At 40.3% G+C, this 26,899-nt stretch overlaps 1 protein-coding gene across 43 annotated transcripts in view; it reads left to right on the top strand.

Moving 5' to 3' along the window:
• Window positions 1-26,899, top strand: part of LOC126282273 (protein polybromo-1) — a 279,039-nt gene that overhangs the window by 109,261 nt on the left and 142,879 nt on the right. For all 43 annotated transcript variants that reach the window (XR_007551357.1, XR_007551356.1, XM_049981915.1 and 40 more), the window contains exons 15-18: window positions 695-830; window positions 915-1,082; window positions 22,506-22,711; window positions 25,441-25,620. Coding sequence is in view for 41 of the 43 variants with exons in the window: in XM_049981915.1 (XP_049837872.1) it covers window positions 695-830; window positions 915-1,082; window positions 22,506-22,711; window positions 25,441-25,620 (690 nt within the window). In the remaining 2 variants the exon portion in view is untranslated. The remainder of the gene's footprint in view (window positions 1-694; window positions 831-914; window positions 1,083-22,505; window positions 22,712-25,440; window positions 25,621-26,899) is intronic.

The following is a 26,899-nucleotide window of genomic DNA, read 5'->3' as shown; positions in this document are numbered from 1 at the left end:
CTCTATTTAAAATTTAGTGTTTAGATTTGCTTTTGATGAGAGGCTGATTTTTTGCAGTGTGGTTGGCACTCACACAAAAGCTAACTATTCACAAAGGGTATTTTTTGTCTCAGAAGTGGGCAATTCGACCAGCCTGTGGTATTAGATGGTGAACCTCTTGTCAATCCATGTTCAGGAATCTGGAAATTCACACAGTGGCCTCTTAGTGTATATTTTCTTTAATGTAATTTTTCACTATGAGTTTAGTTCCAAGAACTAGCAGCTTTCACTCGGTTAATACTAGACAGATACAAAACCTGCATTTGGAGCGCACCTTCTTGACTCGTGTAGGAACGTGTGCAGTGTTCTGGTGCATCCATTTTCGAGAAGCTACCACAAGAATTAAAAAATCTTGGCAGTAACCCACACAATTTCAAGTCTAAATTGAAGAGTTTGCTAATGGCACACCCCTATTCTGTTGAGGAGCTCCTGACAAAAAATTAACAAAATTCCTATGTTCCGTTGTTGATCACATTAGTGTGTACTCAGCAGCTTGTCATCTGCACAGCACTTACGTTAATTTTATTTTATCTGTTATTGATTTTTCTGGTGTTAATTTATGTATTGACTCATTCCATGACCATGGAGACTTGCTCCTCAATTTGCTCATACAGAACTAGGTGTATAAAATAAAAATAAAATAAATCACTTACAGGACAAAACCCAGGAAGGTCAGCAATGCAACAGCATTATCACAAAAATTACGTATGTTTTATGATGCCATCAGGGACTACAAAGATCCTAAGAACAGACAACTGAGTTTAATCTTCCAGAAATTACCCTCAAAGACTGTAAGTTTTTACTCTTTTCAGTATGACAAATAAATGCAGTGTTGTTGAGAATGTGGATGCCTGCATGTGTTACGGTTGTTTCAGGAGTACCCAGATTACTATGAGGTAATCAAGAATCCAATGGATCTGGAAAAAATTGCTCAAAAACTTAAAACCAATCAGTATGAAAGTATTGAGGCAATGTCAAGTGATTTTGTTTTGATGTTTGACAATGCTTGCAAGTACAACGAACCTGACTCTCAGATATACAAGGTAGTGTATTGTTGACATTTTAAAACCCAATGTTAGTAAATTCTGGGTGTAGTAGTGAGAAGCATAATGTAGTATATACCTTGTGCAGTGCTTTGAGTACATAAGATGATATGGGAAATTTTAAGGTTTGACTGATCTTTTTCTGTGTTTATTTTAAATATTCTTTAAATTATGAACATATATTTGAATACCGTGTTTCAGAATTCTAATGGGATCAGTTTGTAACAGTTCTGGAATTTAGTTGGATTTAATTAAAAACATTTCTTAAGTTCTGACGAGTTTAATGTACAACAGTTGGTGTAATAGGACAAAATGTGATTTCATATGAATATACCTCTTGCAAGTTCTGAACTCTTATGGTGTGGTTTGTTGAAGTTTAGTGACAAACAATTGGCTAAGAACCATTTATTAATGTTCATGAAAATATCGTTAACTGATCTTTCTAAACCTAAATTTTTCGTTTGCTATTTAATGCAATGTTTGGATCATCTGCAAACATAACACACTTCGCCTGTTACTGACTACATCATAGAGATACACTAGAAAAAGTTAAGGGCGCTTTGATGGAACCTTGTTGGACTTGGAGGACTCTTTCCTATTGACACCTTTTCTTTTTTATCAGAGAGAAAAGAATTGAACCATTTTGCAGCATTTGCTGTTACACCATAATTTAATGAAAAGGATATTGTGATTTACATAGTCAAGCACTGTATACAGATCAAAAAAATATACCAGTACCCTGTAATTCATTATTTAATGAATTAAATGTGTTCTCATTGTGTGTGTATATAGCCCTCTCAATAATGGAGCTCTTTAGAAATCTGAACTGTAACTTTTGACAATATATTATTCATACTCAGATGGTTAAGTAGCTGATTGGATGGAAATATGACAATATTTCTCTATCTCCTTTCTTATAAGAAGGCTTAACTTCACCATATTTCAACCATTCGGAAAATGTTCCAGTGATAAATGAATGGTTGTACAAGTAACTTGAAGTGTTACTGTACTCAGAAGAACACTCTATAACTAACGTTGTTCATATTTTGTCATAACCGTTAGAAGAATCGAGGGTCATATTCGTATTTCTGAAGTGATTTGTAATGTTTGGTCTGATGTATTCCTTGGCAGCATCTACCAAACCTGACAACCCGGTCTTTTCAGTAACTTGTTGAAATGTATGTGAATAGGGTACTGATTAGAAAAGACATGGACAGTGCAGTGGGAAGGGCTGGTTACCCAGAAAAGAAATATTCCTGTTAAACCGTAACACACTTATTCCCCAGAGTCATTTTATTTTTTCTCTCCCATTTTTTAAAGGTATTTGGTACAGTAGTAACCATTGTAAGAAATCAACACTTCATTAACGATGATCAAATCACTGGATCGATTTACTGATCTCAGTTATTCCTGCCTTTATTTAAATTTTAATTAAAAGGTATCAGTGAAAAAAGATAGAATTAAGTAAAATCTAGTCTGTTTTAATGAAAATTGGCTGTAGTGAATCTTTCAGTATTCAGTGTGAATTTATGTAAAACTTAACTAAACAGATAAAACTTAGGACTGTGAAAGCATTACTTCCAACTGATTAAAAAATAAATAAATAATACACAAGCTTGTGATTATAGAACATACATGTATAACTATTCTCTGCAAACCACCATGGAGTGCATGGCAGATGATTCATCCCATTGTACCAGTTCTTACAGTTTCTTCCTGTTTCATTCACATATATAGCATGGGAAGAATAATTGATCGAATGCCTCTTCATGTGCTTAATTATTCTAATTTTGTCCTCACAATCCCTGTGTGAGTGATACATAGGGGTTTGTTGTTTATTCCTTTAGTATTCGTTTCTATTACATCTGTTACACAGTGAGAAAATTCAATAATAAGAAATACATGTACGAAGTTCGAGAATCAACTGTCTTCCATATGGAGGAGTGATTGATACTTGTCCAGTGGTTAATAGGAGCCAGCTTAATACAGACAAGGAATCACCCAACATTCGGCTTATTATAACGTAGGGAAAGAACCATGTTACCAGAATGGCACAAACAACTCACAATAGATACATTAGAATTGTGAAAACAAAACAGACAACAAAAAGTTTACCACGAATTCAGAAACGGACTGCTGAAGATGTTGCCATAAAACAGTCAAATAAATGTAGTAATTAATTGCTTGCCAGTCTTCAAAGGTACACACTATTTCATTAGGGAAGCAGACTAGCATGGAGGAAATAAATCGTAGAGCAGGTGAGGGGCATTACAAGAACACAAGAGTTTGAACAGTCAGTATTTTTCCAGAGACAGATGTTGACCAGTTTCAATTATGGTGGCACAAATCCAACATGTAAGATTCCAAAGCACTCTCTTTACAGAGATTATGCACGAGGATTCACGGAACGTGCAGTGCACTCCGGAGTGACTTGGTTCGAGAACATGTTTAATCATCCAAGCAATAGTTTGTCCCACATCAAGAAGTGGCACTTGTAGCAGTGTGTTGCTGTCCAGCCATTTTTCCATCTACCAACTACTGTCCTGGTTTCCTAAAAGGGAAGCGACCGAATCTCCCCCTTGCAGATTTGGGTGGCACTAACTACACACTTCCTGCCATGTCCCTGATGTCCACATGGTGACCATGGGAAACATTTGTGCAACAATGATGTGAAGTATCTCTTGTTGGCACCAGAATCAAACCAAGCCATAACACGGCTCAAACTGCCCCCTTAATCTAGTATCTGGGGCTTGGGGTAATTCATGATTTGTCTTAGGTGGACCATCAGTTTTACTGATGGCTGTGCTCTGTGTTCAAAAAAGCGACTGGGCTCAGCAATTCATTATTTTATACGGACATTTAAAATGGGCCAGCAGTTTTTTGTACCTTCATGCTCTGGGCATGTAAGTTCTTTTTAAACGCTAGGCCTCCCAGCCTGTGCAAAGCTGGGTGCCTTCCATAATTATACCTCCTGTGGTATGGAAGCCAAATATTTTTTAGGCACTGGCTCAATCACTTTTAATCAATTTGGGGTTGATCTTCTCCAACAACAGATCATTATGTTCCAAACTTTAGCAATTGGTGAGTTAACCAGATATGCCACCATTAATGTCGGCGGGATTGTCTTATAGCTTCATCGACTGCCAAGTTAAAAAGCAAAATTAAGCCAACTCAAGAGCCTGTCCCAGTTGACTTGAGAATTTCTGTGGTAAATAACCAATGCAGATTTAAGGTTCCTATTCACCCTCTCCGCAAATGAAAGCTGTAGGTAATAAGGAAGAGTGGTGATGCAGGAAATCTCATTACCAAAACAAAACTTATGGAACTCCCTAGATACAAATATCGGCACATTGACACTAGCGAGCAACTTGGGGTGGCCCGAGTTGAGAAAATTCTCAAAGATTTTGATTGGTTACTTCAATGGCCATTTCTAGGCTGGGAAATAATCAAAGAAATCAACTGAAGACGTTGACCATTATTGAAGTATACCTATTCCTGTTTTTAGTCCAGATAAGTGGTCCCAAATAATCAACAAATAATTTGTCCATGAAACTCTCCTTGCAGCTTGAACATAATAGCCGCCAATGGGCATTCGGATTAGGCTTGGCTGTGTTTCATTCCATGCACTGAGTGATTAACCTTCTTATATCTGATTACAAAGTAGGCCAGGTTAGGGGTTCTTCAACATTTTGGATAGTTAAGTTCCCAAATGTCCACCACACAGGGACAGGAAAAATAGCATAAGACTGCCAGAACCAGTTGTAATACATACACAATTCAAGGCAGGGCCACATGTGAAACAACACGTCATTTATCAGCTGACATGCCTGCACTGCACAGCCTTTTACATCGGTATGACAACTAAACTGGCTGAGTGCATGAACGGGCACAGACAAACTGTCCGCCTAGGAGATGTTCAATACCCAGTAGCAGAGCATGCCGTCCAGCATAATTCTAGGGACCTAGGAACCTGCTACAACGTACGTGTCATTTGGCTTCTCCCACCCAACACCAGTCCCTCGGAACTGCAGAGATGGGAACTTGCACTCCAACACATCCTTTCATCCCGCCACCCCCGTGGACTGAACCTACGTTAAACAACCTCACTCCCATTTACTCTTCAGTCTTCTTCTTTTTCCCTCTCCTCTTTAGCCATTCACGCATCTTTTCATCCTACATAGTTGTGTTTATCTTTATACTACATACCTCTTTACTTCTGTATGCATCCTCTTCGGTTTGAAGGTACCACAGTACTTAGAAGTAGAATATCTTTGGCTTCCCTCTGACAACCATGCCTCCATCCTTGCTACCGTCCCTGTTTACCTTTCGCTGCTGCTTCATAACCTGGGTTGTGAGTAACTGAATCTACTTTTCCTTCTCCCCTTTTCTCCCCTCTCTCCTCCCTGATGAAGGAGCAAAGTTCCGAAAGCTAGGAATGTAAATTTTCTGTTCTGTTTTGTGTATCTATCGGCTGTACTGAGCTGAGGTAAGTACTGGCCAACCCTTCTATCTCTTTGTTAGTATTTGTTTCACATCTTTATATGAGATTTTCCATTAATCATTTAGACCACTTTTTAATGTTTCTGCTTGGCCCTCACAGTTAGTGAAGTGGTCCCAGGAGACACAACCCCTCCAGGCAGTCTCCTACTTCGTGTCATTGCCAGTCTCCCTCAACATGGGTGAGAGATTGGACTTAGACAGGATAAGCTACCGTATTTTATGGTTTTATTGTGGAAAAGAATATGGTCAGTACAGGATTTATTATTCAGCATCAGATTAGGCATCTTGTGATAGGGTTCATACCTAAAATAGATTTGACAGACAGGGCGGGCAGCAGTTGTGTTCGTTTGCTTATGATGCTGTTGCTGTGGTGTGTGGTAAGGTGTCAAAGTTGAGTGACTGTAGGAAGAGACAACATGACTTAGGCAAAATTTCTAGTTGGTGTGATGAGCGGCAGCTAGCTCTGAATGTAGAAAAATTTAATGTGGTGAGTAGGAAGAACAAACCTGTAATGTTTGGGCACAGTATTAGTGAGGTCCTGCTTGGCATAGTCAAGGCATTTTAAACATCGTCTCTCAATGTTGCAAAGCAATATGAAATGGAATGAGCATGTGAGAACTGCGGTAGGGAAAATGAATGGTCGTCTTCGGTTTATTGGGAGAATTTTAGGAAAGTGTTGTTTACCTGTAAAGGACACCACATATAGGCTGCTAGTATGGCCTGTGCTTGAGTACTGTTTGTGTGTGTGTGTGTGTGTGTGTGTGTGTGTGTGTGTGTGTGTGTGTGTGTGTGTGTGTTTTGTGGGGGGGGGGGGGGGGAGGGGGTATCCGTATTTGGTCGGATTGAAGGAAGACATTGAAGCAATTCAGAAGTGGGCTGCTACATTTGTTACCAGGAGGTTCGAACAACATGTAAGCTTTACATAGATGCTTCCGGAACTCAAATGCAAATCCCTAGAGGGAAGGTGATGTTCTTTATGAGGAAAACTGTTGAGAAAATTTAGGGAACAAGCATTTGAAGCTGACTGCCGAGTGATTCTATTGCTGCCGACAAAGATGATGTTGAATGACAGGTGAGGTATGAGTGGCGGCAACTTGAAATTAGCTGAGATTGAGGCCTGGTGGATAACGAGAAGAGAGGATATATTGAAGGGCAAGTTCCCATCTCTGGAGTTCGGATAGGTTGGGGTTGGTGGGAAGTATCCAGAAAACCCAAACGGTGTAACACTGTGCCAAGATGTGCTGGCCGTGCACCAAGGCATGTTTAGCCACAGGGTGATCCTCATTACCAACAAACACTGTCTGCCTGTGTCCATTCATGCGAATGGACAGTTTGTTGCTGGTCATTCCCACATAGAAAGTGTCACAGTGTAGGCAGGTCAGTTGGTAAATCATGTGGGTGCTTTCACACGTGGCTCTGCCTTTGGGGATCGTATACACCTTCTGGGTTACAGTTGGTGGTGAGAGGGTGCATAGGACAGGTTTTACACCGGGGGCGGTTACAAGGGTAGGAGCCAGAGGGTAGGGAAGGTGGTTTGGGGATTTCATAGGGATGAACCAAGAGGTACGAAGGTTAGGTGGATGGCGGAAAGACACTCTTGGTGGAGTGGGGAGGATTTCATGAAGGATGGATCTCATTTCGGGGCAGGATTTTAGGAAGTCGTATCCCTGCTGGAGAGCCTCATTCAGAGTCAGATCCAGTCCCGGGAAGTATCCTGTCACAAGTGGGGCACTTTTGGGGTTCTTCTGTGAGAGATTCTGGGTTTGAGGGGCTGAGGAAGTGGCTCTGGTTATTTGCTTCTGTACCAGGTCGGGAGGGTAGTTGCGGGATGCAAAAGCTGTTTCCAGATTGTTGGTGTAATGGTTCAGGGATTCAGGACTGGAGCAGATTCATTTGCCATGAAGGCCTAGGCTGTAGGGAAGGGACCGTTTGACATGGAATTGGTGGCAGCTGTCATAATGGAGGTACTGTTGCTTGTTGGTGGGTTTGATGTGGACGGATGTGTGAAGCTGGCCATTGGACAGATGGAGGTCAACGTCAAGGAAAGTGGCATGGGATTTGGAGTAGGACCAGGTGAATCTGATGGAACCAAAGGAGTTGAGGTTGGAGAGGAAATTCTGGAGTTGTTCTTCACTGTGAGTCCAGATCATGAAGATGTCATCAATAAATCTGTACCAAACTTTGGGTTGGCAGGCTTGGGTAACCAAGAAGGCTTCTTCTAAGCGACCCATAAATAGGTTGGCATACGAGGGGGCCATCCTGGTACCCATGGCTGTTCCCTTTAATTGTTGGTATGTCTGGCCTTCAAAAGTGAAGTAGTTGTGGGTCAGGCCGAAGCTGGCTAAGGTGATGAGGAAAGAGGTTTTAGGTAGGGTGGCAGGTGATCGTCGTGAAAGGAAGTGCTCCATTGCAGCGAGGCCCTGGACGTGCGGGATATTTGTGTATAGGGAAGTGGCATCAATGGTTGCAAGGATGGTTTCCGGGGGTAACAGACTGGGTAAAGATTCCAGGTGTTCGAGAAAGTGGGGGGACTGCATGTAATGGGTTGAAGGTGTTGATCTATGTAGGCAGATATACGTTCTGTGGGGGCTTGGTAACCAGCTACAATGGGGTGGCCGGGATGATTGGGTTTGTGAATTTTAGGAAGTAGGTAGAAGGTAGGAGTGCGAGGTGTTGGCAGGGTCAGGAGTTTGATGGAGTCAGGTGAAAGGTTTTGTAGGGGGCCAAAGCTTCTGAGGATTCCTTGAAGCTCCGCCTGGACATCAGGAATGGGATTACCTTGGCAAACTTTGTATGTAGAGTTGTCTGAAAGCTGACGCAGTCCCTCAGCCACATTCTCCTGACGATCAAGTACCACGGTCGTGGAACCCTTGTCAGCCGGAAGAATGATGATGGATTGGTCAGCTTTCAGATCACGGATAGCCTGGGCTTCGGCTGTGGTGATGTTGGGAGTAGGATTAAGGTTTTTCAGGAAAGATTTAGAGGCAAGGCTGGAAGTGAGAAATTCCTGGAAGGTATGTGCGGATGGATATGTGTGTGTGTGTGTGTGTGCGAGTGTACACCTGTCCTTTTTTTCCCCTAAGGGAAGTCTTTCCGCTCCCGGGATTGGAATGACTCCTTACCCTCTCCCTTAAAACCCACATTCTTTCATTTTTCCCTCTCCTTCCCTCTTTCCTGACGAAGCAAATAATAACCTTCAAACCTGTGGGAAGCTGCTAAAAAATGATCGGTTATGTGGGAAAAACAGGAATGGAAATAAAACGAAAGTTGTTGGAAATAGCTGAGATGGTTGTTTAATGGGTGAAAGGAACTGAAGCTGTGAAATAGTATTCACGAGTTTACACGAAATGTTTGTAAACTTGGAACAGTGGATTTTATAGCAGCGGTAATATTGAAAGCGTTAAGTTCTTAGGTTATGGTTTGGAAGTAAATTACGTATTATTGAGTATAATTAGGCAGGATCAAATGTATGGTAGATTACAGAAAAAGGGAAGATGAATACAAAGTGAACCTACTTGTACAAACAAAAAGAGAGAGTAAGATGATAGAAAAGATTTCAAAATGCAACAGAGACAATAACAAACGTAATTTTTGGGTTCAAATTAATGATGTAAATAAAATAGAAAGAAACTTCCACATGGGAAAAATATATTAAAAACAAAGATTCCAAGACTTACCAAGCGGGAAAGAGCCGGTAGACAGGCACAATAAAATAACACACCAACAAAATTACGAGCTTTCGCAACCAGCGGTTGCTTCGTCAGGAAAGAGGGAAGGAAAAGGAAAGATGAAAGGATGTGGGTTTTAAGGGAGAGGGTAAGGAGCCATTCCAATCCCAGGAGTGGAAAGATTTACCTTAGGGGGGAAAAAGGATAGGTATATACTCGAGCGCGCGCGGACACACACACACACACACACACACACACACACACACACAAAGCAGACGGTCTGCTTGTGTCTGTATATGTATGGATGGAAATGTTTGTGTGTGTGTGTGTGTGTGTGTGTGTGTGTGTGTGTGTGTGTGTGTGTGTGGTGCGTGTGAGTATATGCCTATTTAATATATTTTTCCCGTGTGGAAGTTTCTTTCTATATATATATATATATATATATATATATATATATATATATATATATATATATATATATTAAAAACAAAGATTCCAAGACTTAGCAAGCGGGAAAGTGCCGGCAGACAGGCACAATGAACAACACACACACACAGAATTACTAGCTTTCGCAACCGATGGTTGCTTCTTCAGGAAAGAGGGAAGGAGAGGGAAAGACGAAAGGATGTGGGTTTTAAGGGAGAGGGTAAGGAGTCATTCCAATCCCGGGAGCGGAAAGACTTCCCTTAGGGGGAAAAACGGACAGGTGTACACACACACACACACACACACACACACACACACACACACACACACACATATCCATCCGCACATAGACAGACACAAGCAGACATATTTAAAGGCAAAGAGTAAGGGCAGAGATGTCAGTCGAGGCGGAAGTACAGAGGCAAAGCAGTTGTTGAAAGACAGGTGAGGTATGAGCGGCGGCAATTTGAAACTTGCTGCAATGGAGCACTTTTTTTCACGCCGATCACCTGCCACCCTACCTAAAACCTCTTTCCTCGTCACCTTAGCCAGCTTCATCCTGACCCACAACTTCTTCACTTTTGAAGGCCAGACATACCAACAATTAAAGGGAACAGCCATGGGTACCAGGATGGCCCCCTCGTATGCCAACCTATTTATGGGTCGCTTAGAGGAAGCCTTCTTGGTTACCCAAGCCTGCCAACCCAAAGTTTGGTACAGATTTATTGATGACATCTTTCATGATCGGGACTCACAGTGAAGAACAACTCCAGAATTTCCTCTCCAACCTCATCTCCTTTGGTTCCATCAGATTTACCTGGTCCTACTCCAAATCCCATGCCACTTTCCTAGACGTTGACCTCCATCTGTCCAATGGCCAGCTTCACACATCCGTCCACATCAAACCCACCAACAAGGAACAGTACCTCCATTATGACAGCTGCCACCCATTCCATGTCAAACGGTCCCTTCCCTACAGCCTAGGCCTTCGTGGCAAACGAATCTGCTCCAGTCGTGAATCCCTCGACCTTTACACCAACAACCTGGAAACAGCTTTCGCATCCCGCAACTACCCTCCCGACCTGGTACAGAAGCAGATAACCAGAGCCACTTCCTCATCCCCTCAAACCCAGAACCTCTCACAGAAGATCCTCAAATGTGCCCCACTTGTGACAGGATACTTCCCGGGGCTGGATCTGACTCTGAATGTGGCTCTCCCGCGGGGATACGACTTCCTAAAATCCTGCCCCGAAATGAGATCCATCCTTCATGAAATCCTCCCCACTCCACCAAGAGTGTCTTTCTGCCGTCCACCTAACCTTTGTAACCTCTTGGTTCATCCCTATGAAATCCCCAAACCACCTTCCCTACCCTCTGGCTCCTACCCTTGCAACTGCCCCCAGTGTAAAACCTGCCCCATGCACCCTCCCACCACCACCTACTCCAGTCCTGTAACCCGGAAGGTGTATACGATCGAAGGCAGAGCCACGTGTGAAAGCACCCACGTGATTTACCAACTGACCTGCCTACACTGTGAAGCTGTGCAAGAACAAATTTTTCAAATTTCCTAGTCAAGAGGAATGTGGGTTTGTTTGTTTTGGTTTTTTGGTTGGTTGATTTGGGGGAGAGGACCAAGCAGCAAGGTCATTGGCCCCATAGGATTAAGTAAGGATGGGGAAGTAAATTGGCTGTGCTCTTTCAAAGGAACCATCCCAGCTTTTGCCTGAAATGATTTAGGGAAATCATTGAAAACCTAAATCAGAATGGCCAGACATGGGTTCGAACTATAGTTCTTCCGAATGACAGTCCAGTGTGCTAACCACTGCGCCACCTCACTCGGCCCAGAGGAAGCAACATATAGTTGACCATGAGAGTAGGAGGAGTCTTAGAAGTTCATACCGCAATAGTTTAAAGTTCGTCCTTGCATTTTGTTAATTGTAATACAATGGGCTAATTTGATTGGAAACTGCAGTCTTTTAAATTGGAATGGCAGTTCAGTAGAGATCAGTGGTATTCTTGGGATAATTAGTGTGTATCCTTCGTAGTTTCCATTCATAAGTTTGGCTTTGATGATATTAGATAACTGTTTGACAGTCTTTCTTGTTCCATTACAAAGTTTTTTAGAAGTTTTGTAGGGAAGTTCACACTTCCTTCAACATTTACCATCATGTCAATTGATTTGTATATTCTCTCTTCACCAGGAATTTTCTTTCAAATGTTAAAGTTGACATAATAGCAAATAAGTATTTTAGTTGCCAAACTTGTCGTTTCAAATAGCCAATCTAGATTGGTAAAGTTGTGAACAACGTTTGGATAAGTTTGGTTGATGAGTGCATTTTCAGTGGTGGCTATGTTGCAGAAATTACTGTTCAGTTTAATGGGACCATTCATCTGGTCAGCAGGATATGTGTAGGACATGCTCCTCCCTTGACTTTATAGTTTTTATGATAGTTGTAGGGCGTAATGGCAGAAAGTTCATTGTCCTTCCATAAGTGTGGCTGCAATGCCAAATGATGACAGTAAATCCACCAGCAATAGATTTACTACAGATGTTTTCCTGGTGCCATATGGCGCATCCAAGTTAATGGTTTTGCGAGTGTTTTTATCGATCTGGTTCATAATAACATTGTAAATTTCATTTTGCCATTGGGGAGTGGTTTGTTGTATGCAATGTATTGACATAGTTTGTTGGTTTAGCTTCTTCCTTTGGACTTCAAAGTGTAGCATACTGAAAGCATCTTTTCGTGTGGCTTGTATCTCAAGTTGTACAAGATCTGGCGGTTTATTACTAAGCATTTGCCTTCAAGGTTAACTTTTTTTAAATTTATTTACACATCAAGTTCTGTAGGACCAAATTGAGGAGCAAATCTCCAAGGTCATGGAACATGTCAGTGCATGACATTACAACATAAAAGTAATAACAATAAAAATAAATGTTCATGAACCTGAAAAAAGTCAGTCCATAAGTTTAAGTAAACGCTATCAGCGATACAATAAGAAGCAGCTTAATTTTTCAAGGAACTCCTTGAAAGAGTAGTAGGAGTGACCCATGAGGAAACTCTCCAGTTTCGATTTGAAAGCACATGGATTACTACTAAGATTTTTGAATTTTGAGTGGCAGCTTATTGAAAATGGATGCAGCAATATACAGCACACCTTTTTGTGCAAGAGTTAAGGAAGTTCGAACCAAATCCAGGTTTGATTTCTGCCGAGTATTAACTGAGTGAAAGTGACTTATTCTTGGGAATAAACTAATATTGTTAACAAGAAACGACAATAAAGAATATACATATTGAGAGGCCAATGACAAAATACCCAGACTTTTGAACAGAGGTCAACAAGAGGTTTATGAACTCTCACCACTTATTCCCCGAACCGCCCATTTCTGAGCCAAAAATATCCTTGTAGAATGGGAAGAGTTACTCCAAAATATGATACCATACGACATAAGCAAATGAAAATAAACAAAGTATACTAATTTTCGTGTCGAACTATCACTCATGTTTGATAACGTTCAAATAGTAAAAATGGCAGTATTAAGTCTTTGAACAAGATCCTGAATGTGGGCTTTCCATGACAGCTTACTATCTATCTGAACTCCTAGAAATTTGAACTGTTCAGTTTCACTAATCGTATGCACATTCTGTGAAATTAAAACGTCAGGTTTTGTTGAATCAAGATCAAGCAAAATGCCATAAGTTTACTGTTCCAAAAAGTAAACAAAAATGTGACTACAACCCGACTTTACGATGTTTTTGCATTTTCTGGAATAAAATGTTAACAGAAGTGAAACTTTAATAGTAAGTCCAAAACACACATGAACGTATATATTTAGTGATTAATTTGTACTCCACTAGTTGTTATTACTATCTGTATTCACTGATCTGAGGCCATTGTAGCACCACTGAATATTTTTTGTCTCTTTAGGGATCCACAGCCTCCAGTTGCTCAATAAAGGAAAATATGATCCATAGTAGACCTCAACCGATAACATTTTCTTTTATTAACCACTGAATATGTGTGTAAATAGAAATCCAAAAAGTGAGAAGGAGAAGAAGAAGAACTTACTTCTGACTATAATGTGCAACAAGAAACATTCAGATTACCTGAGTAGTCAACATGAAATGCTCATCTCAGAGACTGAAAATATAAGTATAAATTGACAGAGCTGCCTGACAGATATTTGACTAACAAAGTTGGCTGATGGGAAAGACCCACAATGGTTTGACATCTGTTCCAAGAGCAAAGACAACATCATTACAGTTCTGGATGAAGCTAAAAATAGCAGAAGGAGAGAATGAAATGTTCAGTAAATTCGAAAATAAAATTCTACCTACTGCTGTAACAGAAAATCCTAGGAATTTTTTGTCTTACATTGTATCAGCAAACAGATCAAAGCCCTGTGTAGACTGACTGTGATCATAATAGCATTGAAATGGGTATTGGGTGACAGAAAATAAAATACTGAATTCCTTTTTCCACTTAGTTTCTCTGGTGTCCGGAGTTTCCGCCTTTAAATTTTTGTGCAAATGTTAAAAGATATTGAAATAAATAACTGTGACACAGAAAACCAACAAAATTTTCAGAACAGAGGAAAGATGTCAGAACTTGATGGGACACCTATGGAATCTTCATGGAGTACAAAAGAACTTGCTCCTCTTGTAAAAGCAGTGTACATAGGTCTCTGGTGGAGGGAAGCATTCCTAGTTCCTAGTCATTGGCAAAATGTGCTGGCCGTTCTTGGTTCCAAGAAGGACAATCAGAACTCACACAAAACTGTGGGCCTATATTTCTCACATCAGTCAGTTGCAGAATTTTGAGACACATTTTGCTCTCGCCTGTTGTGACATCTCTGAAGACCAAAAATGTCCTCTATAGTAATAGATGTGGATTTTGCAAGCAGTGAAACAATGATCGAGTGAAACCCAGCTAAACACCCCCCCCCCCCCCCCCCCCGTACCTCCCACTCCTAAATGATTTGTTGATGTATCTGCTACTATAACACCTCATAAGAACCTAAAAATGCTGCACGAATTAATTTTTCACCAGCACGTAATTCCGTAGACAGATAAAAGGAAACTATCAGAAGGCCGTGAAAAACTGGTCGCCTAACCCCCGAAGAACCAAGCTTTGTTTTCACCTGAGGAGTAGACAGACATCATGGACACTACAAGTAGATTGGGAACAAATACTAGTAGAGCACTGCACATCCTTGAAATATGGAGGTGTCTCATTAGAGCATTCACTCACAGGAAACAGTGCATAGCTGGTAGAGACAACATTGTGTGCAAATTAGCAGTCAGCTTATGGTGTGTGCAACCCAGGAGAGTAAGGAGTACAGCTTTAGCCTTGTGCTACTCAGGTGTGGAGTACACTTATGCTGTGTGGTCTAACTCCAGCCATGCCAAACAAGTGGACATACCACTCAATAAGTCTTGTCGCATCATCAGACACTGCAGGATGTTTGAGATCAACATTGACTGACAAGTTGTACGGCCTAACTGGTATCGCTCCACTTAGCAACATAAGTGAAGTGGTTGCCAGAAAGGAAAAAAACTAAATGTCAGTATTGCATCAAAACAAAGCGGAGTAGAAATTTGGCAAGGAAAAAATGGCCATCTCGGTCATTGCTTTCTATCAAGGGGAAAATTTCCCTGGGACACACAGAGGAGTGGGACATATGGGGATCTCTGAACAGACTATATTCTGGAGTTGCAAGATCCAAAAACAACATGAGTAAATGGGTATTGCCAGATGAACATGTGCTGTGTGATTGTGGACAGGAGCAGACTGTTACTCTCCTTATGAAGTTGTGGTCTATGCTCAAGCACCTGCGCTGTTGATCATCTCCTGATGGCTACCCCAAAATTAAAAAGTACTTTCAGCGTTACCCAGGAACAATGGCAAGGCTGTAGTAGTGTTTTTTTTCCTCTTGGGGTGCCTTTTAATGCAAATCCCTTTGCCTCTCACCATCAGGATGCTTGTTTTAGGTGAGTCCCCTTGCCTCTCGCTGACGTTGCATGTTTTACTGAAACAAATGTTGGAAATTGTTTTCTGCAATACACATTTCTGCAGCCCTGATTCTGAAAGACAATCGTACTCCTCTAACTGTCTCTGCACTAATGTTTGGACATTCATTGATAGTTTGCTGCCACATTTTTGCTGGGGTTGTTGATACTTCCAACTCATCTCTCTTATAGCATTCTTCATAGGAAAAAATCTGGAGAAGTCAAAATCAGGTGAACATACAGGCAAATTTTGAGAACCTCCTCAGCCAATCCATTGACCAGTATAATTTTGATTCAAAACCTCTCATGATATCTGTGACTAATGCACTGGAGATACATTGTGTTGAAATATCATATCCAGTCATGTTTGAAGTGGGAAATCTTCCAGTAGTATTGGCAAAATATTATCTAAAAATTCATTGTACATTTGACCATTCACATTTTTGTCGATGAAGTATGGGCTAATCAGTTGAGTACAAAAAATAGCGTATCAAACAGACACTTCACTGACATTGATGCTCGACTTTCCTTAACCAGTGGGGATTCTCCACAGACCAGTAATTATGCTGATATAGTTGACCACGACCCATTAAAGTTGATTCATCAGAGAAAAGTGTGTGTGAAATAACATTATTGTTGTGTGAAATAACATTATTGTAGGCTGCTTGTTGTTTTTGTGTCCTATTACAACAGTTCAAGGTGTTCTGAAGATTGTCTCCATGTAGTTCTTGGTGTTACAGTAAGTGATGTGGATGGAATTAGTGTTCATGCAGTATGGGCAGAACACTCATTTGTGAAATCCTGAACCTTGTGTGATTTCCTTAGAACTAATGTGATGATTTTCGGCACCTGCAGCTAAAACATTCACTTTGTCAGTTTCATTCATCACAGGCCATGCTCAAACTTTTTGTTTGGGTTAAATACTGACAGTTTCTATAAACAGTTGGATAATACTGTGAAAAGTCATTGCAGAAGACACATCCCTATCAGGGAACTGTTAACATACCTGAGATGAGCATGTACTACATGTCTGTCTGGTTCAAAAGTACGAGGAGATGATACCTACTCTCTCTGCAGTTGTCACCATCGTAGAACAGTTAGGAAGAGATGTTTGCAGTTCGAATGGTTGAAGTAAACTTGAAAGCATCAGATTCATAGTGTCTCTCCCAGTTGCACTTCAAATGGTGGAACTACTTCCTACAGCGAGAGTCGGACATCAGATTGCAACACATGATCATGGTCTGTGCTATATTGGAGTGGTAAAACATGTATTGCAGAAAGTGGTCATCATTTCGAACTTAACCCATTTTGATTTATGGCGATGACATAACGAAAACATTGTTAAATACAAAAGTTACATATTTTTTCCTGGAGAATCCAAATCCAAAATAAAGAATGGGGATCCTATTTAAGATTTCAAAATTTACCCCTCTCTAGCCCCCTGGAGGTAGGACAGGGGGTTGTGTTTGTTGCGCCATTGGCTTCCTCCTTTAAGATGGACAGCTTTCATTACAACACTTTTTTAATCTGATTTTTGGTTTGCTGGTTATATCCAAAATGAGCTTTAAATGCCTTAACTTGTAAATAAAGGATCTAGTGGTTTATGTCAGATGTTCCATAAGCCAATTTGCAGATGATGCAGTTGTCTCTAAGAAGGTAGCAATGTCAGAACACTAAAGCAAAGTGCAGGAAGACTGCAGAGGATTGATGAATAGTGCAGGAACTGGCAGTTGACCCAGAAAGTAAATAAATGTGATATATCAGGCACACATAGTAGGAGAAATTCACTACTGCACAATTACACTAATGACTAATGGTGACAAGTCAATAGGTACAGTAACTACCATAATATATCTACGAGTAATCGTCCAGTGTGATCTACAAAAGAATGAGCAAATAAAACAGATTGTAGGCGAAGCAGCTCCCAGACTGAGATTCTTAGAAAGAATCTAAAGAAAATGTAATTCATTCACGAGAGAAGTGGCTTACAAAACACTTGTTCAACCAATTCTTAAGTATTGCTCATTAGTCTGGAACCCTTACCAGTTAAGAGGCCCAGGATGGATGACTTCTGCAGTGGCAGAGTTGAGTTGAGGCAGTGGGCTGTTGTCAGGGTGGCGATTGTTGGTTACTCTTGGAAACAAAATTTTTAGCCATGCATTTTATTGAAGGACAAACTAAAACACTGCGGTGGCAATGTCCTTTGAACACAGCAAGCAAGTGTGAAGGCACTGATGTAAACAAGCAGCCATTGGCCTGCTGTGACTGCAGCAGCTGGGTAGGAGTGCTGACGTGCACTTTTGTGGCAGCACACATACTGTCTGGGGGCATGACAATACACCTCATGGTGGAGCACACTGAAATGCATGGTAAATGATTGTTGCAGTGGAAGACAGCCCTTAACAGTGGTGTCCTCCATTGTGAGCAGAGGTGTATGACGACAACATGTACAGAAGGTTGAGGAGCTGGACTGCCCTGGCCTCAGGCTGCACCATCACCCCCCTCCCTCCACAGCCTCTAAATAACACCAGTTATCACCCAATGGGGAGATACCATTGCACTTAAATCACACATATTGCTATCCATACACTTATTTACTTCACTGCAGCAAACATTCACTTTGTGTAGCACTGCAGATCATTCAGACTCTGCATTTTCCAAAAGGTATTCGAGCTGAAAATTTTACATTATTCCTGTTGACTTCTACAATGTTAGTATGCTGCTCATCAAGTCACCTTACGCTATTACCTTCTTTCTCCTACATTTCCACTTCTGTGCAAACACTACCCTTTTTCTTTATTTCAAACCCCTCCAAAGTTCTCATTTTTTATTGCCAGAGGCGCATTTTTACCAACCACTTCTGAAGTACTTTCTGCCTTTTCCACATCTCTGGGTTAACTCTTCCGCTCTGAGCTCTGTTCTGTTCCTCAACCTCTATTTGCTTTCATAGATTTGCATTGTCTGCCTGCAACTGATCTACCTCAGCTGCTAAAATTTACAGTGTTTCTATGTGGGGAGCCACCTGTGTTATCAATGACAACATGATTAACCCTTTACTAATTACACAAACAACGACAACAATCGATGAGAACAAAACGGATTAATGACAAGGACACTTAAGTTATATTGTTAGGGAAGTATTATGCTTAACTCCTCTGCCTGAGCAGCTATTCATGACTACTACTGCATATGCTTAAACATAATGAGCTGTAGTCCTTTTCCAAAGCAGAATTCAGGGCTCCTGCCAAATGCCGCAAACTAACACACATTTCCTACAGTTTTCAGATCTGATGTAGTGGAAACCCAATTCAATAGATATAACAAAACAGCAGCTACAGGAAGAATGAAATCAAATGACGGGAACCACACTTCCTTGTAACACTATTGTAATATCAAATTACGTTCCAATGGCGTTGCTGAGCCTGATGATGTAACATGTTTTAGTCAGCCCTGCACTTACCTTTTCCCATGACTTTTTCAAACAGCTGTGGTAGTGCTGCTATTACCCACAGCAGTACCGAAAAATAAATGGTGGTGCTACTCCAGGCTGGAGATTGACAAGATCCAACAATGGGTAGCATGTTTCATCACAGGATCATTCAGTTGCTGCAAGAGCATTACGGGCGATCGTCAACAAATTCCATTGGCAGGCTGTCTGAGAGAGGTTTTGTGAATCACAGAGAATTTATTGTTGAAATTCCAAGAGTGTGTTCTGGAAAGAGACGGGACAGGGAAAAGGAGGGGGAGGGGGGGGGGGGTTCAGATAGTGTTACCAGAAGTATCACCCACCACACACCCTCGGGCGGCTTGCAGAATATAGATATAGATACAGATATAAATGTAGATGTAGATTTGCAGCATAATTAATTTTGTTTAGGAATTTTCAGTTTCTCTTTCTGTACTGTCCAATCCCACATAATTTTTGTTGTTGTTGTTATTATTATTATTATTATTATTATTATTATTATTAAGACCATCATCAACAGCATCATCATCTATGTCATTAAACATACATAAACTTAAGTTTCAGCTTTGCTTTCTTAAGCTGGTTTACATCTGGATACTTTGGCAGCTGTATGCAATAACACCCAAAATAACTATGCAGTCACAATTACCACTGTAGGTGACAGTAATTCATCACACTCTTTGCTGCTACATACCAGCACTGAATTTTGTTAACGTCGGTATTGTTCAAACATGAAACGCTAACTGCCTAAATTCTTCAGACTCAAACCATTTCAGAACAAAAGTTTGACAAAAAGTACATGGCACTACAGAGAATATTGTAAGTATTAGGTAAAGTTCCGTGTTCTGGCCCTAGACAGACCAATCTGACCCGACTGACAACAGTGTCATCATCTGCCAGTGGTGACATTGGATGCAGTATGTGGGGAATGTGATCAACACATTGTTCTTCCGTTTGTTTGTCAGGTTTCTTTAACTTGGAGCTGCTACTGATCAGTCAAGTAGCTCCTCAGTTGTCTTCATGAGGCCGAGTACACCCCGTACCAGTCCTCCCATCAAGGAAAAATCCCTTGCAGTACCAGGAATTTAACCCATGTCCTCCACATAGCAGTCTGCTGCACTGACCATTTAGTTGTAGAGGTGGAAAGTGAAATATGGGTAATTGTTTTATTAGGCTATAATCATTTGCATGGGAGGAGTGTAAATGAGGAGTTCTTCAGCATCTTCCCTATCCTGTAGCATTTATTTTGTTCTAGTAATGTAATTTATTACACCATTTATTTTTGTTTTTTCTTGAAATGCTTTGTCAGTACTCCACAATTTTCAGATTACTTAATCTGTCACAGGTCTTCAACCTGAGTTTATTTTACATCTACCTGTTTGTGCATTATTGAAACGTCATCATCCTAGTTTTGTAAAGATAATTTCCCATTAACTCTGAATATTGTTTATCTTTATACAGAGTGTTTAATATAAAGTGTCACATATTCCTACAGGAGCTAGTATTGGTCAAAACTAGAGAAAAATTTTCGTTACTGGTATCTCTCGAAATCAATACCTGGTGAGATATGGGCCATTGAAGATCCACAGTTCACAGACTGCATTTGATTCATAAAAGGTGTACATAAAGTCCAGGAACACTTTCAGTTATTTATTGCACAAGAACCAAACATTCTACAGATTTCATACATATGTCATTTTGAAGAGAAACCCTGAAAGTTTTTTTCATGTATACCGCCGCAGTGTAGTTTGGTAATTTGCCGATAGTCAGTGCCAGTCGCAATCATGGCAAGTTCAGGTGCGGAGCGAGCTTTCTGTGTGTTCGAGTTTGACAAGCCACCTTTCACACTAATGGGAAAGTGAACAGGCATAATTGTCGAATCTGGGGTACAAAGCATCCACACGAATGCATTTAATGTGAGCATGATTCCCCAAAGGTAAATGTTTTTCGTGCTTTGTCACGTAGATAACTGTACGGACCATTCTTTTTCGCCAAGAACGCTGTCACTGGATATTCCTACTTGAACACGTTGCAGCAATGGCTGGTGCTTCAAATGCAATTGGTCTCTCCATTCAACTTTCAGCAGGATGGGGTTTCACCCCATTTTCATCGTGAAGTTTGTGGGTACCTGAACAAGGAGCTGCCACATCGATAGATCGGCTGTGCTACAGATGGGCACAGCTGTTTCGTTAAATGGCCTCCTCGATCACCAGATCTCACTCTGTGTGACTTTTTTCTGTGAGGACACATTAAAGATCTGCCTCTACCACTTGATGTAGTAGAGCTCCAGGAGAGAATACGGGAAGCAACTGCCACAGTCGACGCAGCCATACTGGGTTGAGTATGGCAAGAATTAGATTACCGTATTGACATCTGCCAGGTCATTCATGGTTTGCACATCTATTGTTTGTATTAAAAAAAACCTTCAAGAGTTTCTCTTCAAAATGCAATTTGTATGGCATTTGTACCATGTTTAGTTCTTGTGCAATAAATAATTGAAAGTGTTCCCGGACTTGATGTACACCCTGTATATGGGACAGGATGTTCAAGAGGGGTCATAGTAAATTACCACGATATGCATGTGTGGGCACATACAAATCTTTGAGCAATCATGGTGGTGAGGTATCATGATATATTTCAGTATTGATGTGTAGGTAGGATTGTTGGTGACAGACTGATTGCGCTGCCATTTTAACTAACAGCTGTGTATCACCAGTTTCTGCTTGATAAATTACCAGGGCACTTGAAGAATGTTACCTTTGCAGAAAGATGTGACACTGCTTTATGCACAATGGAAACAAGCTCATTTTCCACAGGTTGTATGATGGTACTTCACTGAAATGTTAGAAAGGTGACGGATTGGCTGAGGAAGTCTGAAATGATTGGATTTCTGGCTATGGGGACATTTAAAGGCTATGTGTATGCCCAACCCATTGACAGTGTGCAAGCATTACGGTAGAGTGTGACCAATGCATGCGATGCAATCTGAATGGAGAGAGGTGTATTTGAAAGAATCTGTAGAAGAGCTGAAGAATATATCAGGATACATAGTAACTACAAGCAGCACTGCGTGTAGTGTCTGCTTTTATGTAGTAGATAGTGGGAATGGGATGACAGATTGCACCATATCGAAACAGGTACTGGTTTCTCGACATATCATTGTAGGAATTTTCTTCTAGTTTTAACCAATACTACTTCATCTAGAAATATGACACTTTTTAAAAATGTTGTATTAACGAATTGATTAAAAATTTGTAACATTGTCTTACATAATGTCTGCTTCTGCCAGCTTCATGCGCGTGTGAAAATAAACTATTTCTTTGTTATGTACTCAGTTATTTGTTTTATTTTTCAGGATGCGCTGATGCTTCAGCGGGTTGCATTGCAGACAAAGAGCCAGCTAAGGGAGGATGAAGATGCTGTTCCTGATGTTGCTGCAGCAGTCCAGGAACTTCTCACTTCACTCTTTATCTCAGTTTACAATCATCAGGATGAAGAAGGTCGTTGCTTCTCAGACTCCATGGCTGAATTGCCTGAACATGATGAAGTGGATGGCACTAAGTAAGTTTTCCTATATGTGGTGAAAAATACCTAGCACAAAAACTGTTTCTGAAGTTTACACTCGAGCATTAAGTTGCATACACTCAGTAACATAAAAAGCAGTTTTATTTGTTATTTGGAAAAAGGCCTTACGTCAGAACTGCTAAGAGCTGCTTATAAAATAATAATAATAAGTCATCTAAAAATGCTGAGTCCTGTGGCATTAACGTTGAATAAAATTTCTGGCTTCAGTCATGTCAAGTGGTCAAAGTTCTACTAGCTTGTGAGCAAGCACTTGTTAGCCATTGTCAAGTGTTATAACTGCCAATTAGCTGCCAGTACGCCCTTACTTACATCAACTGTCGTGTGTGGCACCACTATAGTTGAATCCATGAATGATGGCGGGTTGCGCAGGTCCACACTGAGTGGAGGCACAGACGAGGATTGCAGCATTGCCGGTTACAAACAACAGTTGTGGTACACGCAAGAGATGTAGACGCCAAACAGTAGCTTGTGTTTAAGGGATAGCGGGTAGCATAGAAAGTTATTCGGTGAATTTGTATTCAGTTTTTTTGTGATGTTTTAGAGATTTAAACCCATCAACACATGACAACCACTGTGAGATAGTCAGATTGAGAGGAATGAGACACATGCATTGTTGTCTGGCACAGCAAGTTGGGATGCTTCGTCCCGAGCATCTACAGACAGGGAAGTATGAATACTTGTGTCCAATGACAAAATTAAAGTTTACAGATAACTAGTTTCCTAAAACACCAAAAAAATGCTGCTATATGCAGTGCTTAACTACTTCCAGCATGGACACAGTCTACCACAAATTACATGTTATAGAACATATTAAATGAAATAATTTTAATACCACAAAAATATTGTATGTAATATTGGAAAATTTTCTCTCTTGTGTGATTGTGATGAACATTTTATTTATACCAGACACATTTCACTTTTCTTAAAGCACCTCGATTAAAACATTGATTATCAAGTATACAAAGCAGTTGTGGACTCATAAAAACATAGAGACTAAAATTTATTGAGTGTTAGTGAAGTGCAATGCGCCAAAAAATCAACTAATGTTAGTATTAGCTAAAATATAGATCAGTCAAGAGAAACGTTGAATATGATCTTACAACTGCAGCGATGCACAAAACTATGATATGTAATCAAGTGCCAGTGTAAATGCCAAAATACTGTCCACTGAAAACCGTTCACGGCACAGCACTGAGAAAACTGCTGAATATTCATTGTCTGTCACATCAGATTTGCAGAACGAGCTTAAACTCGCCTGCCGTCATTCATGGCTCCAACTACAATGCTCACAGCATCACCATAAATGGGAAAATGTTCACTTGGTGTTCGATGCATGTGCTCCTAACGTCACGATTCTGGATCCCATGCCACACTGAGCTGCAGCTCATCATCTCTATTGAGGGTGTTACCAGTGATTTTTATTTTGGTGGCTTCCTTAATTACACAATCCCAGAAGTCATTAGTGCGAGTTATGACACAGGTTTCGTTAAATTAGATGTGGTGACCGTTTTTTACAGTATGCTCAGCTAAAGTGGACTTTTTGGGTAGTGTAGGTGAAAAAATATATCCTCCTCTCTCTCTCTCTCTCTCTCTCTCTCTCTCTCTCTTTTTTTTTTTTTTTTTTTTTTTTTTTTTTTTTTTTTTTTTTTTTTTTTTTTTTTTTTTTTTACTGCTTTACAGTGTGCACTGTTCATCTGGTGTACGATTTGCCACCCTTTCAAGGTAACGTGTAGGCTCCGGATGTTCTGAGACCTGCTACATCTTTAATGGGTCTGAGTAATTTGTTGGAGGCCTGAAGATTGATTTGATTTTGTCTCTTATCAGCACATGGCTTGTCTTGACCGGCACCCTGATCCAAAGCCAGAAAATGTCTTTTCTTGTTCCTCATCAGTGGTCCTATTGGGATTCTTGCTTGAGATCACTTAATTTATTTGGTGGATTTTGTTGTCATTGTTTGTGAAGATCTTGCCTAGTTGGCTCAACTCGTTTGCCCTTACATGGCGATGCCCTGAGCACTAGGGATGTCATAGACAGCAGCTAGTGTATATAAGGATGTACCATCAGCAGCAGTCATACGACTTAAAAATGACCAAGGAGTATATTATACAGTCAACAGTTGAATGTACTGACAGTTCCATTTTTTGTGTGGAGTGTAATCTGCAGTGATTCAATCTGTGTTGTCCTCTGTTGGGGTTGCGGTTGAGTCTTCTGTATATGAGCATAAATATATTGCAGGGAGAGAAATGTATGCTAATATTACACTTTTTAGAGAACATTTTCAAAACTTTTCACGCTATTAGATGGCTTTCAATCATCTGTTGGTATTTCTTTTACTATTAATTGTTGTTCAATTACAAATACAAATTTGTACTAGTTCGGTAAAAGCTTTAATCCATTGTGACAATTAGTTGTTTGGTGGAGGAAGAAATGACATGAATGAAGCACTTCATTTTTGGTTAATGGAATGATTTTCTAAATAATCTTACTAAAACAGGAGAAATGAAATCGTGTAATATGTTGTTAATATCTTTTATTGAACTTGTATGCTGTCTGTAAGTAATCATGTGTAGAAAGGAATTCTTTATATTCAGTAGTGCCACGCTGTATCAATTTTTTTAACATCATCTTCAAATTTGTTTTGGCACTGATTTGTTGCAGTAACTTGTTGTTATGCCTCTGCATACATTAGAGACTTTTTGTTTTAGGGTTCGAGCATTGTCCTTGGACTTAGTTAAGCGAAGACTTGATAAGGGTCTGTACAGAAGGCTGGATGTTTTTCAAGAGGATGTGTTTGCCTGCATGGAGCGTGCACGTCGTTTATCTCGCACAGATTCACAGGTGTTTGAAGATTCTATAGAGCTACAATCTTACTTCATCAGGCAGAGGTTAGTAAAATCTTTCTGATTTTGTGTGTGTGTGTGTGTGTGTGTGTGTGTGGTGTGTGTGTGTGTGTGTGTGTGTGTGTGTGTGTGTGCGTGCCAGAGAGAGAGAGAGAGAGAGAGAGAGAGAGAGAGAGACCAGCACCCTCCTTGTTATGTTATTTTATGTTATGTTATGGTAATCAGTGGCATCCTGGGTTACTCTGTCATTGCTTGAATATGAGGAGCAGGCATTCTGTAACTGCACTGTAGAACTTCAGTGACATGCTCCAGGGCTTCAGCAACCAATGTAAAAGTGTTGCATATTTGCTCATAATTAAGGAGTAAGTATCTGAAAATTGACAGCTGTATGAAAATGAAATATGGTGACAAAGAATTCCAAAATAGAAGCATCTGAAATCTTCAGCTGCTGAAGAATGATACTAGATGAAGGGGAATTGGACTGGGGAAGGGAAGAAATCTGTTGTAAGTAAGTTAGTACTGATATAGTAAGTGCAAAAGCAATAGGTAAACAGTCTGTGGTGTGCTAAGTAGAATATAGGTACAGTGTAGGACTGATTTTGAGCATGCATTATTGATTATTAAAGATGTGTAGCACATATGCAAGGATGGAATACATGCTCAGGACTGGAGAAATGAAAGTCAGCAAAAAACCAGTTGAGAGTGTGAAATGAAGTATTTACTGAAAATTTAAGGAATAAAGATGCAGTTTTGATATTCAGTTAACTATTGTTGGTGTTCCGCCTTCATGAGTAACGCTAATGTTAGTTCTGTTTACATTTTACTGAACTTTCATTCTCTTTCCTTCGATAGTTAATCAAGTGACAATAGTTAAGGCATTGAAGTGTCTCTTAGTCAGTCTGGGTTCAACTCCTCCTATGGTTTTCCTGATTCAGGCTTTTTGTGGTTTTTCCAATATTGGCACAGAATATTTTGGGACTTTCTTGGTTGCAAATTGATTTATTCACTGTTAAACCTTTTGATATATCGTTGTCAGAACACAGCTATGGAGGGAGAGAGGGAGAGAGAGAGAGAGAAAAGCGAAACTCACGAAAGTGAGCACACAGTCGCTGAAAATAAGACTCTTGTACCTATGGAACCAAGTGCCAAACTTGTGTATGCACCAGTAACATACTGATGGAGAAAACATTACAGACACCTGATGGTATTAACAGTCACACAGAAAATAAATTGAGTATCAAAGAATATGACAACTGTGAAAAACTAAAGTAAAATATCAATTAGCTGTTACATGGAACCACCTTGAAAGAGATATCTTGCAGAT

Source organism: Schistocerca gregaria, chromosome 7 (genome assembly GCF_023897955.1).
Source record: "Schistocerca gregaria isolate iqSchGreg1 chromosome 7, iqSchGreg1.2, whole genome shotgun sequence".
In the NCBI taxonomy this organism is placed as follows: Eukaryota; Metazoa; Arthropoda; class Insecta; order Orthoptera; family Acrididae; genus Schistocerca; species Schistocerca gregaria.
Note: the sequence above shows the minus strand (reverse complement) of the source record. Positions and strands in the feature narration are given on the sequence as shown.